The sequence below is a fragment of the Centruroides sculpturatus genome, unplaced genomic scaffold (genome assembly GCF_000671375.1).
Source record: "Centruroides sculpturatus isolate CEXI.00-Female unplaced genomic scaffold, Cexi_2.0 scaffold1171, whole genome shotgun sequence".
In the NCBI taxonomy this organism is placed as follows: domain Eukaryota; kingdom Metazoa; phylum Arthropoda; class Arachnida; order Scorpiones; family Buthidae; genus Centruroides; species Centruroides sculpturatus.
Genome location: NW_019385411.1, coordinates 90606 through 107043, shown reverse-complemented (window position 1 = coordinate 107043; position 16438 = coordinate 90606). Strand labels below are relative to the sequence as shown.

Sequence of the window (16438 nt, the reverse complement as noted above, 5' to 3'; positions counted from 1 at the left end):
TTTATTCATTGCAACAATAATAACTATAATAATCTCTACTGTATGCGTATGTGCTGTGTCGTGTTTCACTAAGAAGTAAACAAAGCCACTTGCATGTGGCGTACTCTCTCAAGGTCTCCCATGCAGAGCACGTGCATTTCATAATTGCATCTGGCTGCACTGTACCAAGGTTTGATAAATCATCATGTCAAATACAAACATATAACATCACATGCAATGGATCAACTTGGCATCGATTGAATATGAAGATTTACAGATTAGTCTTCAAATGTCAAAAAGGAGGATGTGTAGGAAGACCCTTTTCAAGGGAGGACAGAACTTACAAAAGGAGGACGATTGGTTACCTTACTACTATAGCAATTTTTAGTTATTACTGTTAAAAAATAGTAGTCTTTCAGATAATGTAGAATAATTGTTGTCAAAAGTATAACAGGAATACAATCCATAAAATAATGCAATTAGTTGAACCAGTATTTTTGCAAATCATGAAAAGCTGTAAACATTTAAAATCAAATGATAATGTATTGAAAATTATTCATTCCAAATTTCACACAGTTACAATTTATATTGAATCTTTATGGCACACTAAAAAAACATAACTTTTGGCAGATGAAAAACATGAATAAATATTTCTACTGTATTATTAAATTTGGCAAAACTGTTTTGCATTTCATTTCAATGAAAATAGTTTGATACCTGTCAGATATTAATCTGGCAATGCATCTGCACAGTAAGCAGGAATTGTGGGTTCAAATCGCACTCCAGGCCAATTCTTTTCCTTCAGAACTATCTAAATTAAAATTAAAAATTAACTGACTTATTATTACTAAATTTATCATGAAATGTAGCTTAACAATCTACATCTAGCCAAAATGTTATCTGTTTATTAATTAGCCTTAAATAATCCCAATAAATAATCCAGAATATTGTTTGGTAATATTAAATACAAATATAAATAGTTTGCCATGTAAGATAAAATATACTAGTTCTTACAATTATCAAACAAATTTATTAATATAAATTTAAAATATAATATAAAATCCCATGACATGTTCACATTTTATATCAAATTTATCAATTAATAAGAATTAAAATAACTTATTGAACATATCATGCTTCTAAAGTTCAATAAAATATCATACTTTATAAAAACCCAAAAATGTAATAAGTGGATTTTCTCATTCTATTAAAGAATTATTAAATAATTAATCATATTAATTATGATTCATTTGGAAATAATTAAAAGATCTTTCCTCAGGCAAAATCAAAATTATAATAATTTAGGTTAGTTTCTATAAAAGAAATATTAACATTAGCACCTGTTATTGCTCAAGGAAATGTAGTAAAGTTGTTGTAATAGCATAAAATTTTGCTATGGCTACAAATAAGAATATAATATATAACTCTTATAAATATATCTAGTGATAACATAAGAAATGTTGTTGGATGATTACAATACTATATGTATTGTACTCCCAGAGAAATTTCAAGATAATAAATAAACAAATAGTAAACTCATTGGAAAGCATTTTTTTCAAGTAAGAGCATGGAAAACTGAAATGTGGGATAAATTAATCCATGCACTACTTTCATTACAGTACAAAAAATATAGTTTTGTTTTTTCCTCCCCTCAATTTTTATAAAAATAAATTAATTTATCAATAAATGAATTTTATTTATATTTATGAAGTTTTATATACAGGATGCAACATCATAACCTTTTCATTACTCTATCAGCATTTTAACCAACTGCANCAATGTCATAATAAATAATTGCTTGTTACTATTAGAACATTCATGTAATCAAAATAATTAATTAATAATTTAGTTAAATTATTTTATATATATTCATTGATATGTATATATATAAACTCTAAATAGGTTTGTTTAGAAATTTAATATGATAAAAGCTGTATCTGGAAGTATGTTCCGATTTTATCATTTTGTCCAAGTTCTTGTTATTCTGATTTACAGTTGTTATTGTTACATAATGTCATGTACTATTTTTCATAATTAGATAATGTATGTTTTAAATAAATATATGTATATTTATATTTTAGTTTTAGCTTTTTTATTGGTAAATATTTCCTCATAAATATATAGTAAAGCTAAATCTAAATCATGAATTTGAAGGGGCAAAAAATGGCCAATTTGAGTTATGGAGAGATCTACATTTGGAGGTATACAGTGGCAGCTAGTAGTGTCTAAAATGGCAGGGCTGTCACAGAAGGGCATACAGCATGCATCACTAATATAATCATTTTAGTTTTGTATAATGTTTTGATCAGTGCTAGTTTTGATAAAAACATTAATTTTAACTTAAAATTAATTAAATAAAAAATTAAAAATTAAATAAAAAAAAGTCAGCAGTGATCAAAACATTATGTGAAATCAAACAATTTATTAGGGTTGCGTACTGCATGTCCTTCTGCAACAACACCCCTATATTAAATGCCACGGATCACTACTGGAAATAATTGAAAAATAGAAAAATTTTTATTCAGATGCAAAGTACCAAAGCAGTAGAGTAAGGGTGTAATTCTCTGCTATATTTAAGTTCATGATGATAATGAGGCTGTAATAATGATTTAAGTAAATATCAAGAATATAGGTATATCACAAAATTACCTCTCTATGCTACATTGAATTTATTCAATCAAATTTTCTATAATACATAACATCAAATTTCAATATTCCTATTAGATCTATGAATTTTCCACAATACTGACAACCTAATGAATAAAGGGCAGGTTGCAAGGTAAAGTTGCATTAATGCTATCTTATCAGGCAACACGCTAACAATGGATTTATGGTTGGTCAGCATCTGACCAACCTATTAAACTCCATAAAATCCATTGCTCAATTTGTTCAACTTAAGGAGGAGCAATGATATACATAAAATTTCATTTGACTTGGGAATAGATAAATGTTATATAGGACTTTTGCTGGTACTGACCATCCAGTTTGACTTAAGAAGAAATTCAAAACAAAGAGGATTTTAATTATTTGACTCAATGGACAATAGTAGTTTGAAAAAAAAAAACAAAATGTAGGCCTAATTTTTTCATAATTTATTTTTTCAATAACTTTTAGCAGTCAATATATTTATTCTAAATTTATTGTTTGTTGTTGTTTTTATCATATACTGAAAATAATAATAATAAATTTTAAATTTGAAAATAAACACTGTATTTTGAGGTTTGTTAACATTCTGATAAAATTGTTTTATTCTTTCCTATTACACTGTTCTGAGGGGAAAAAATTCATTTCAACTCCTGTGAAACATTTAAAATTATTTTTGAAGTTTCAATGGTGCCAGATTTGAATTTGGCACCATTGACAGAATTGGCCTAATACTACCACTTTTGAAGTAAATGAGGTTTTTGATAGAAAGCATTCTATTCAAAATATCGAATTTATTGGCTACACACATTCCTAATTGGCTAATTAGATACAGATAAATTTATGCTAATGTCCATCTAGCTTCTTCTCAACAATATTAGTTACTTATAATATTAGTTACTAAATACACCTGATTATATTTGCTGAGTTTTTTTCTTTATTCCAAACGTTTTCAGCCTATTTGGATAGGCCATCTTCAGGCTTTCACATTCATCATTCTAATGGAACCTTTTGTTCGAATTTCATTTGAATTTGAACTTTTAACAACTTATGTATATACAGGAGTTAATAAATAGCTAACAGTAATATCAAAACGTGTTGTAACTTAACAAAAACACAAAAAACATAAATTAAAAATAAATAATAAAAAAATGTAATCTCAAATCACATTGCAATTTAACAATGAAATAAAAACAGAAATTATATCAACTTTAAATGAGTCTAAACTACTAATTCCTATAAACTCCAGATCAAAAATTTTTATGAATTGTGAAAACCCATACTTTTTTCAATTTTGTATTTCCAAGCTGTTGATAATGCATTTAGGCATCATTTTACTTTTGTAAATTTCTATTTTTTCCATTTCTATCACAATGGATGGTGAGTGTTCCATTCTAACAATCTTTGCTTCATCCCATTTGACCACTGCTCCGTCTGACTGTGCCATACTTGCCAATATCGTGCTATTGAGTCCTTTATTAACACTATATTTGTGCTCCTTTACATGTACTTTAAGGTTTCTTCTGGTCACCCCTATATACTCTTTATCAATTCCTAATTGTTGGTTCTCAAAAGGGATACTGTACATCCCCGCTTGCTCTTCCAATTTAATTTTGTCCTTATCGTTCATTAATAATCTATAAATATTGGGTGCTCGTTTGTAAATTATCTTTGCATTTTTATATTTTCCTAACTCCTTCACTACCTTCCTTGTTTGTTCATTGTATGTGAACTTGTTGAATGTAGTAGTAGTGTTAAGCATTGTAGTTGTAGCTTTTTGTTTACCATAGCTTTTGACAAGGCCTTTGGTTGTTGACATTTTGTATCCTAAATTTCTTGCTACCTTTTGAATTCTATCAATTTCTTTGTTCTGGTCTTGCACATTGGTGCAGTACAATTTATGCTAATGACTCATTTTTCATAAGTCTATACATTTTAAAACTAAAACACTTTTAATGACATGTTTTCTTTCTTTTATGTTTTTCTTCTGAAGTCTATCTCTACAGTCCAGCAATAATCTGCAAACATGTTCTCATTCTACTTACTGCTTTACTGCTTTTCCATCTAAGAAAGAGGAAACTTTCTTAGATGTTTCCATCCTCTTTCTAAGAAAGAGGATGGAAACTTTCTCCACATTCATCAGAAACAGCTCATAAGTTTGCAGGAAAAAAATCCAAATGCATCTTGAGTGACATATTGCAGTCCAGTGTTTGGTAGGATTTTACCAACTTCTCCATGATTTCTTCATAGTTGTTAGCTCTTACATTCCCCAAAAAATTCTTGCTCATGTTTTGAATGTGTCCCACACTGTCCTTTCTGCTGGGTTTAGATTTTCCTTGAAACTAGGATCCATCAAAAGATAGGTTAATAGCAATATACTAATATACTACAATAGAGCATCAATTATCCGACTCAATTGGGGACTCAGGTTGATCGGATAACCGAAAAGAAAGGAAAAAATGCATTATTAGTATAGTATATTAGGATATTAGTATATCCCATGTAATTAGTTTATTAAATTAATATATCACTATTAACCAACTTCGCATTGAATTTTCATCGATGTTTAGCCTAACAAATTTTTTTTAAAATAATAAACGTCACTATTGTATCGTTAAAAATTATTTTTAAATTATTTTATTACTCACAAAACAAACAACCAGTCATAATTAGAAAATTAAGCCTTGTTTAAATACTGGCCTCCCTTTCATGGTTGAGCAATGTTGCTAGCTAAAACACGCAAAAATTTAACAAAAATAATATTAAAGTAGCCAAGACATAGCCAAATATTGTAGTGCCATATCACTAGCAGACATTTGAAATTTGCCGACTAGAACAGTCAGTTAATCGATGTGACGGTTAATTGAGGGTCGGATAATTGATGCTCTACTGTAATTACATGGGATATACTAATACTGTATACTATACTAATAATGTATTTTTTTCATACTTTTCGGTTATCCGTTTTTTCAGTTATCTGACTAACCCCAGTCCCCAATTGAGTCGGATAATCGATGCTCTACTGTAATTTGAATAACTGGTTTCCTAATAACTTTATATGAAACATATATTTGAGAAAATTTTAATGAGTAAAATATTCTTGTAGAAATTGTTTAAGGTATACAATTTCAATTATAATAATCTAAAGAATATGGTATGAATAATGTTCTTCACATTATTCATGAAACAAATAAATATATTAAGAATGTGAAATGATATGACAAAAAATCAGAAAGTAGATGATCATTGTTAAATTGAGTAGTTTCGTTATTTTATGTAGGTTGTTTAATAATTCTCTATTGATGCTTTTAAACTTTTTAAATTTATTAAAAGTAACTTTTATAAGCAAACAGTTTTACTTTTTGTTAATATCATATATTCTAATTTTAATCTGAAGGATTATTTATTTGATCTTTTTACAAAATTCTTATACAATTCTTCCTCATATTTTAATGTAAAATGTATAAAAAGTATAAGTCTGTGTCTTTTAGGAATTGAAAGTTTTTTACTTTTAATTGTGTACTGCATTATATCAATTTTACCATCAGAAGTTTTTTAAAAATTAAAATGATTTTTCAGAAATACCCTAATGATAGCATTGTATAAATTGTATTTTCCAAAAGTAATAATATAGTAACTTTTTAAAAATTAGATTATTTCATTATTTTATTTACAAAGAAATAAAGATTTAAATAAAACATTTTTTCTTCTAGGGGTACAGCTATAGCAAGAATTATTGGTCATAATGTTACTAAACTTGATAATTTTGATCAAACAGTTAAAATGTATGTATTTGAAGAAGTTGTTGACGGAAAGAACCTTAGTGAAATTATAAATACACAACATGAAAATGTAAAATATCTTCCAGGTTATAAAATTCCACCAAATGTTGTAAGTAATCTGTTTTTAAAAATATGTATATTTTTATATGAATTAAAATTTTCATTTAGTTAAAAATTTGCTAAACATTATTTTTATTAAGAAAATTGCAACAGCAATTTGTCATACTAAATTCCATATATTTATTTCTGAAATTTGAAATAATGTGAATGAATAGTCAAGTTCCACTAGCAAACAAAATAGAAATGTAATTATGATTGTAATGTAAGATCATATTTGTCAAATAATTTAATGTAACTAAAAGATTTATTTAGAATTTGGTTTAAAAACATTGATTAGCTTTCCATAAATAATTTACTTACTGTTATTAGACTATTTTCTTGCTATTCAATTATTAAAACAATTAATCCATATTATTCTAATTAAAGATATTATTTTTTATAACTTTGCAATAGTGCTTTGTTTCATTACATGTGTTGGTACATGAATTACAATTTATTTTTTCATGAAGAAACATTAAAGAACTATTAAACTATTAAAGAAACATTCATAAAATGTTTGTTTAATAGAAACATTTTATGTAAATAAAACTACATATAAATATATTATGAATGTTCCTTACTATAAAATTTAAGATTTTAAAATAATTTTATTGATATTAAATAATTCAAAAATAAAATTTCAATTTGTTTTCATCCCTTGCTCATATAAGGCAGACATTTTGAAAAAATTTTGCATTATTACTGTCAGATAGATTAGATCAGATTCAGATAGATTTCAAATCTATTTCTCATATTTCCTAAGAATTATTATTTCATATTTTTTAAGGTTTAATGCTGAAGAGTATGAAATAATAGAAATTTTATCTGATTCATATAAACTTTATTATTTTCTTTCTTTGATGATGATGATAATTTTCATCATAAAAAATGGATACATAAAAAGAAAAGAATAATAAAGTTCATATGAGTCAGATAAAAACACTTATTTTATACAAAATACTATAAAAACATTATATTAATTATATTAATAACACTAATTATTAGATAATATTAATTAATAGATTAATAGATAAAATTATCAGAAATTTAAATATTTTTAACACTATTTAAATTTATGTTGCTCTATTATTTTTAAAAGTAATCAATATATTGATTTTATTTGTAGAATGTAATTCTATTTTGACTTCAACTTTAGTCAATCAATCATGTCATCTCTATGCAGGAAGTTGATTACTATTTCATGTCATAAACTATTTTTAGCAGTCTTTCATAAACAGAAAAAGACATTAGTTCATTCTTTTCCTTCCTTTCTCAATTTCATATAAATAGAAAAAAATCATAATTTAATTAATATTGGAGTATAAAGAATCAATATTTAAATTCACTGTTATAGAAGTAAATCAAAAAATATCTTTACAAACTTTCAAATTTCATTTTATTTTGTTCAATGCTTTCCACTTCTATATATACAGTAAATTCTCAATAAGTCAAACTTCCTTAACTGAAATTTTATTTTTGTCCTGACTTCATTTCCAGTCTCAATTCCTTCCATGTTTTTATATCAAAGTATTTTTGAGATAATGTTTTGCTAAGTCAAAATATCTTGCTCTCCTTACATCTATGGAAGCCAGAAAACCTCTTGAGCTTTTTATGATCTTTCTAGAAATTACATCATTCATAAAGCAATTAGCTTTCAAGGCACTGAAAATACTGTTGATTAAGAAGCAATAAATAGTCAATAACAAACTTGTTTAACACTTTTTTCACTAATAATGTAAATATCAGATAACCAAATAAATAATTTCATTTTTTTTATATGAATAAAAATGCCTGTATTTTTTGTTTAAAATTTTATTCATCAAAATAGTCATCTTTACATTCAATTATGCTTTCCAATGGGAGGGAAGTTTGANATATACAGTAAATTCTCAATAAGTCAAACTTCCTTAACTGAAATTTTATTTTTGTCCTGACTTCATTTCCAGTCTCAATTCCTTCCATGTTTTTATATCAAAGTATTTTTGAGATAATGTTTTGCTAAGTCAAAATATCTTGCTCTCCTTACATCTATGGAAGCCAGAAAACCTCTTGAGCTTTTTATGATCTTTCTAGAAATTACATCATTCATAAAGCAATTAGCTTTCAAGGCACTGAAAATACTGTTGATTAAGAAGCAATAAATAGTCAATAACAAACTTGTTTAACACTTTTTTCACTAATAATGTAAATATCAGATAACCAAATAAATAATTTCATTTTTTTTATATGAATAAAAATGCCTGTATTTTTTGTTTAAAATTTTATTCATCAAAATAGTCATCTTTACATTCAATTATGCTTTCCAATGGGAGGGAAGTTTGAAAATTGAGTTACTTCTTTTATAGCTTCATGATTTGTAAACTTTTTTCCACACAAATGATTATTCAAAAATAAAAAAGTGGTGGTAATCCAACAGAGATATTACATAAGATAGGAAGGATAAGATCATATCCTATTTCAATTGTATTATTTTGTTGTACTTTCTGCAATGTGTAGTAATGTGTATAGCTTGCAGACAATTTGTCATGTACAGTACTCTTTCTAGCTGCTCACTATACAAATCTTCTCAACGTTTAAGTAATCATGATAAGCAATACCCCTCAAAGTCCACCAGATACAAAAAAAAATATTTTTCAGGAGTTATTCAAATCATTTACAAAAATGGTATTTTCAAACTGTTTTCCTATTGAGAATGTGTAACTGAATGTGAAGATGAATATTTTGATGAATAAAATTATTTTAAACAAAAAAAATACAAGCATTTTTATTAACATTTCAAAAAAATATTATTTATTTGGTTACCTGATATTTTGTTATTTTCTGCACATACCTAGCTAAAAAATAATAGTCAACTTGTGTTAATATGAATTCTTAGTGGAACAGAATCTCTGTTCCACTAACAATTCATATTAATTTGATTAAATTAATTAAAGAGATTCTGTTCCACTAATAATTATATTAATTTACTAAATAAAGTTAAATAAAATTAAATTTATTTACAAAAACATATTAATGTTCTAAATGATTTTCAAGTCAAACAAAATGAAGAGACGATATTTATTATATTATTAGAGCAGTATATCAGAGTAGTTAAACAAAACAAAGCTAAAATTTATTATTTTTTTTCTGTTGAAGATTGAAAACATAGAAAATATTTTTTGATGCCAAAAGAGTAAAAAAAAAGTAGCCAAACCTGGCAGCACGATATATGGACTTCTCAATATGCAAACTAGCATGTGTTTGCATGGGACTGCATCCATTTAAAGGGGGTGAGCATCCTTTAACTTTAACCTCTGTTTTCTGAGTTAGTAGAATGCACCCTAAAACCAGATATTTTGAATTGCTCTATAGTTTGCTTAATGTCAAACTTGTTTTTTGATTACTAGAAGAAAATCTATTCTATTCAAAATGGAACATTTATTACATTTCCACTTTTTATTATTTATGTTGCAAACTGTAAAAAAAAACAATCATAATTGAAAATAGGGTTATTTTTGGGGTTGTAAAGGTAATTTATTGTTCAGTTTTATGAATTCTGGTAAAATTTTTGTTCACTTTATAGTGTGAAAATGAACACTATGACAATGGCATTTTGCCTGAGCAAAAGCAAAATTTTCTTTAATAGTGTTTTTTTAACACAAGTTGACTGTATATGATGTATTTACATCTATGTTGTTTGTATTGGAATATTTATAATCTCATTAAAATAAAGGTAGTTTCCATAACTTAGAGAAAAACTGAGGTATTAAAATTTTATCATTTTCATTTTCAGTTATAGAGTCTATTATAATAGACTTCTTAAGATTTTTGTTAGTAAAATACAGTAATTTTTATACATCTTTAAAATTATGTTAGATTCAAACATTTTTTTTGCCTTATTTGAGTAATTTTTTTCTTGCATATTACTTTGTTCCCTGTTTTCAGATAAACCTTCATATTATACTTTTAGTGTAACTAGTATGTCATTTAAATATTTCAGGAAAAAATATTTATTAACTGCAAATATTGAGAAAAGTGACATTAATTAAAGATTTAATTTTTTTCCACCTTTTTTTTATAATTAATAATAGATTGATTAACTGATATCTAAGCAATAGAGTATTTAGACTATTGGATGTAAAAATCAACTAGATTGTTCATTAATAATTTTAATTTTGGAATTTCAAACCTATTTTTGCATATTTTATTTCAATTTATATTGATTATTTTGGCTTTCTTATTGCTGTTTTTATTTAATATCATAAAATTGAATTTTAAGCTTACATCATATCATTTTTATCATTTGAAAATAAAAATTGTAGTTTCAATATCATAAATATTCCAAATCATTCTTCTTTTACAATTATTCATTATTTAGAAAATTTCTTTTTACAGCAATTCATTTCTTTCTTGTATACAAGAAGGATAAATTTTAATTTTTATATAATAACAATAATGTTATATGAAATTTGTATTCATTAAACAACAAACAACTAATATAATTAAATTTGAAAGCTGTAATGTATCTCTAATTATAATTTTATTTGAAAATTTATTTTTGCTTTCTCTCAGTTAATATAATTTAATGCAGAAAGTAATATTTTATGACAATGAATTCTTTCATTTGCTTCTTAAATTTACTTAATCATAAAGAACAGCTCTTTTTTTTGTGTATGTGTGTGCATACAATATATATAAATTTTTATTACAAATTTAATTTCATTTTATCTTATTTATAATTAATATATTAAAAATTTTCTTAATTTTAATTAATTTAATTAGAAAAAATTTGTCCTTGAAATTTATCTATTTAAAAAGTATAAAACACTTCCAGAAATAAAGTTCCAGTTGGCTGGAAAAGAAAAAAAACTTACTTTTTTGAATTTATTTACTGTCATAGGAAAACAATAAACAGTTATTTTTCATTTTATGTTTGTCATAGTGACAGATAAGCTTTTGCAGCAAATCTTCATGAAAGAAATTTTCTATTTGGTTGTTCGGAAAGTTCGTAGTGATTTTTGATACTGACAGTTGCAACACTAATTGATGCAAAAATGATTAGAATTGTACAAACAAATGAATATTATAATAAATTACTTTGAGACTCATCCATTACAAAGAAAGTTGTTAAGATTTAAGATTATTTAAATATTGTTTAATTTGTCTCATTGCAAAAATGGATGCAAACAATGTGAATTTTCGACACTTCTTTCTTTATTTTTATTGTAAAGGCAAAAATGCTATACAAACAGCAAAACAAATATGTGATGTTTGTGGTGGGCGTGCTGTCTCAGAATCAACTGTTTGAAAGTGGTTTGATAAATTTAAAGTGGGTAATTTCAGCCTTGAAGATGCTCTCTGCTCAGGAAGTCCTCATGTCATTGAGTAGGACCAGATCAAAGCATTATTGGATGAAAATCCTCATTACACAACTTGAGAGATTGCAGACATAGTGAAGTCATCAAACAGTACTGTATTTCAAATCTAAATAAGCTCAGATACATGAATCGTTAAGACATTTGGATACCTCACAACTTAATGGAAAAGAAATTACTGGATCGCATCTCCATTTGTGATTCTTTTGAAAAACGAAATGAAAATGACCCTTTTCTTAAGTATTTAGTGACAGGTGGGGTAAGAAAAATGAACCGCCATTAAAAACTCCAAAGGCCAATCTTCATCCAAAGGTCATGCTCTTCATCTGGAGGGATTGAAAAGGAATTCTGTACTATGAGCTGCTTCCACAGAACCAAACAATTGATTCTGATTAGTATTGCCCCCAATTGGATAAACTGAATGAGACAATTAAAGAAAAACGTCTGGAACTGGCCAATAGAAAAGGCATTGTGTTTCACCAAGATAATGCCAGACTGCAAACATCTTTATGAAAAGGCCAAAAATTATTGGAACTAGGCTGGAATGTTTTACCCCACCCCTCATACTCACCTGATCTTGCCCTGTTGGACTGCCATTTGTTTCGTTCTCTGCAGAATTCCCTTCATGATAAAAACTTTGATACTTTGAAAGCTTGCAAAAAACCAAGTGAATCTGTTTTTTTGCGGGAAAAACTGGAAAGTTCTACGAAAAGGGTATCATGAAACTCCCCTATAGATGGCAACATGCCCTTAAAAACGTCGTCACATACATAATGGAATAAAAGTATATTTTGTTTTAAAACAGTTTCTTTTATTTCTATTAAAATTTACCATGAACTTTCCAAACAAACCAATTTAAACCCAACCTTACATGATTGTCTGCAGCTTTTTGTTGGAGCAACACTATATAGTTAAAGTTATTGAAAGATCCTGAAAACATTATGATAGACTATTTAAAACAATTGATGTGGTCTACTGAACTCTGAAGTAATTTTGCTTTATAATAATCCAAGGCTACATTCTACCTGTAGCACACTGGAATTTCTAAAAAATATTTAATGTTTGAATACCTGCCATATAATCTCAATCTAGCACCTTCCAACATCCAACTATTTTCGCATTTGAAGAAGTTTTTGGCAGGACAAATTTTCAACATTAATGGAAAACTGCAGACAACTGTACAGTAATACCCCGAACTTACGCAATAGGTGGGACCGAGCGATAACCGTGTAAGCTGAATTCATGTAAGTCGGAGTATAATTTTGCAATTTGTGTAAAATCTAAGTTGGATGTATGTAAGCTAATAAATGTTCTTGTTAATCTTATTTCATCTTTTGATTTGTTCATGGTTACAAGAAATCACCACATAGTCTCTCAAGTCTCTGTAGATATAACAAACACAGAAATAAATAACACAAAATAAATTGTAGCTATGTGTCGATTCCGTGTGACACATCTGAACATGTAAGCTGAACAATAGTGTGGGGGGAAGTGAGTAATCAAGAGTTGCGTGGCGCTCAAACAAAAGATGAATTGATGAAATTTGAAAATCGCGTAACTCCGGGTTCGTGTAAGTCGAGGTATTACTGTACATGGTTAGGTCTGTAAGTTGGCAGGAGACTTCTTTGATAAAGATTGCAAAGTTTATCTGTTGCCATGATAAATATATGAGCCTTAAAAATGAATATGTTGAAAAATAGTTGTAACTATGTATTCTCCTAAGTTCAAGGAAGTTTGTTTCTTTCTAGTCAATAAGAATTTAATTTCTGGACACATCACATATTAAAATATACTTTTAACATTTTTCTATTTAGGTAGCAGTCACTAATGTAGTAGATACTTGCAAAGATGCAGACATTTTGATATTTGTTTTACCACATAAATTTATCCGTGGTGCTTGTGAACCACTTTGTGGAAAAATAAAATCATCTGCAGTTGGTGTCTCTCTTGTCAAAGTAAGTAAATCATTATTTAATATTATAAATACTAAAAATTTAGTAAATTTTAAAATGTATACATTATATTAAAAAATATTTCTACTACATTTTACATTTCAAAAAACATTGATGCAATTTGTGCAAACATATAACCAACATAGTACATAGTCATTCAAAAGATATCTTACAAAAAATAATAAACTAAACTATATATGTAAAACTAATCACTACCAAAATCTTCATTTATTAAAATCCAAAGTATTGTATCACAATGCATCAAAAATCTCGAATGAATGATATTACAATGTGTTAGTATATTGAAATAATTTGTTATTTATGATAGTAATCTAAAAAATGTGAACATGGTTAATTTTCATGGTTAAGGTATACAGTTTTTTTGCATTTGCATTTTTTTTGCATTTGGGGTGAAGTATATATTTATATAAAAATAAAATTATATTTTCCTTGTTAACCTGTTTACCTTTTTTAATTTTTTATATCAGTCTACGGACTCGGGACTTATTAAGCCTCCAAAAGTCAGAAACGAATGGAAAACTAGTAGTTTTCCGTGTACTAAAGATTAGTACAGTACGGTAATATAAAAAAAATAGATTATCTGACTCCATCGATTCTTTTTGGAATATTTTTATTGATATATATATATTTTTAATGAAGGATGGATCCAGTAAGGTATACAGTATTTCATTAGTTTACTTTTATTGATATTCTGTTTAAAATGAAAAACTACAATAAACACTTATTCTGTGTAATTAGTAGTTATTATTCTGCAGTAAAATTTTTATCAAAATAATTGGCAATACTTTAAATATGATAACTATATTGAATTACCAAACATTCTCATTTTGGAGGTAAAAATTACTCTGTGTGCACACATTTTTGTAAATTCCCTGTTTTGTCTGCATTTCCAGTAGTTGGATGTTTTTCTCTTTATTTTGGTGGTACCCCATATAAAAATGGGAGATTTTTTTTATTGATACCATATTTTTATGGATTGACCAGCATGCTGTATATAATTGGGGGAACCAGCATGCCGGAAACCCCAGGGTTACATACAGGCTTGTCAATTAAACTGTGACCAAACAAAAAAATAATTCAGATCTAACAAACCTAGTTGTTAAATAAATGTTAAAGAAAACATTTTTCTAAGTACTGTACAATAAAATTATAGCATTGTAATTTGACTGACTTACAACCAGGAAGAGAGTTTTCATTTACAAAGTAATAAAACATTAGTGGATTATTGATGTTAGTAGTAATAGTTAGTCAGTGTGAACTGTGCTGACAATCTGCCACAAAAGTAATAAAGTTTTACTATTCTGGCCTTGAAAGATAACATCTTCCTCTCAAATTTCACACAAAGTTGATGTTAATTCTGTAATTTGAGATAATTTACAGTGAGTTTTTGAAATTTGATATGTTTATTTTTGCATTTTTGGATGAAATTACAATAAAATAAACATTAAAAAAATCACTTTTGACATTCCATCATTGGTGTGCCGTGACATTTGATGATAGGGAAGCTGTGTTTCTGTAAGAAGCTTACTTCCAGGGGCAATCAGTTAATTGCGCATCAATGATGGTCTAGGGCAGGGCTTCTTAAATTTTTTTTATTCACGACCCCATTTATGATTGTGATTTTTTTCGCGACCCAAAAAAATATATATAAAATAAAGATACAGTCGACCCCCCCTATAACACAGGTTCCTATAGTTCGGATTCCTATATGACGGCAAAAAAATTGTGACGGTATCTGTACAAACATGGTAAAAAAACTCCTATAATTCGGTAAAATGTCATTGGGCAGCCGAACTACTTTCTGCCGTCCAGCGCCATGCTACGGAGAGTTTAGGCGGGTAAATTGAGTTTACTATCGTCTGTACAGTATTATATATAAATTAGGTACTATATATATATATAAATGGACATGTATGTCCCTATATTTCACTTTTCTGCCAAAACTACACATCACACGTGAATGGTGTTTGTATGTGGTAGTAGCCCCAAGTCTCCATTCGTGCACTATGGTGGTTGCGTCTTGATAGCTATAAGGGTGCGGGAGATATGGGGCTGAAAGTGGTTGAAAGTGGCTTTCTATTTCGAATGTTTTGTTCAAATTTAATTCGAATATTGTTCAAATTTGTTCGAACAAATTTGAACAATATTCGAATTAAATTCAAACATAAAATTCAAATATTGGTTCAATTATAGAACGATCGTGAACGTTCCAGAAATGTTGAAAATAGTTTGTTTGACTGGACGTGAACAGGAGATGTTCAGAAATAGAATCAGGACCAGGAAGTGTTAATATAAAGCGGCATGCAAGATTTACAGGCGGTTCTTTGCGCTTTTGCGGGAAATCGAACATATTTTTATGCTCATGTAAAAATTCTCTGGAAACGGGAGACCTAATTCTTGCATTTTGTGAAAATGGGTAAGATTGGCTATAATGTAATTATCTTAATCTTCACTATCGTTACTTTTTGCCCACAAATAAAAACCCAGCAAAGCGGGTCCTTGCAGCTAGATTCTAGATTACTTAGAAAAACAGTCTTTTATATATATATAAAAAAGCTATATTACATACAAATAAAAACCCAGCAAAGCAGGTCCTTGCAGCTAGTAT

The 16438-nt window shown here is 27.4% G+C and overlaps 1 protein-coding gene across 1 annotated transcript in view; it reads left to right on the top strand.

The window, feature by feature from the left end:
• Positions 1-6321: 6321 nt before the first annotated feature.
• The window catches only part of LOC111638680 (glycerol-3-phosphate dehydrogenase [NAD(+)], cytoplasmic-like), a 25163-nt gene continuing 15046 nt past the window's right edge, over positions 6322-16438 (top strand). Inside the window, exons 1-2 of the mRNA XM_023384428.1 lie at positions 6322-6513; positions 13672-13812. Coding sequence (XP_023240196.1) covers positions 6406-6513; positions 13672-13812 — 249 coding nt within the window. The 5' untranslated portion in view covers positions 6322-6405. The remainder of the gene's footprint in view (positions 6514-13671; positions 13813-16438) is intronic.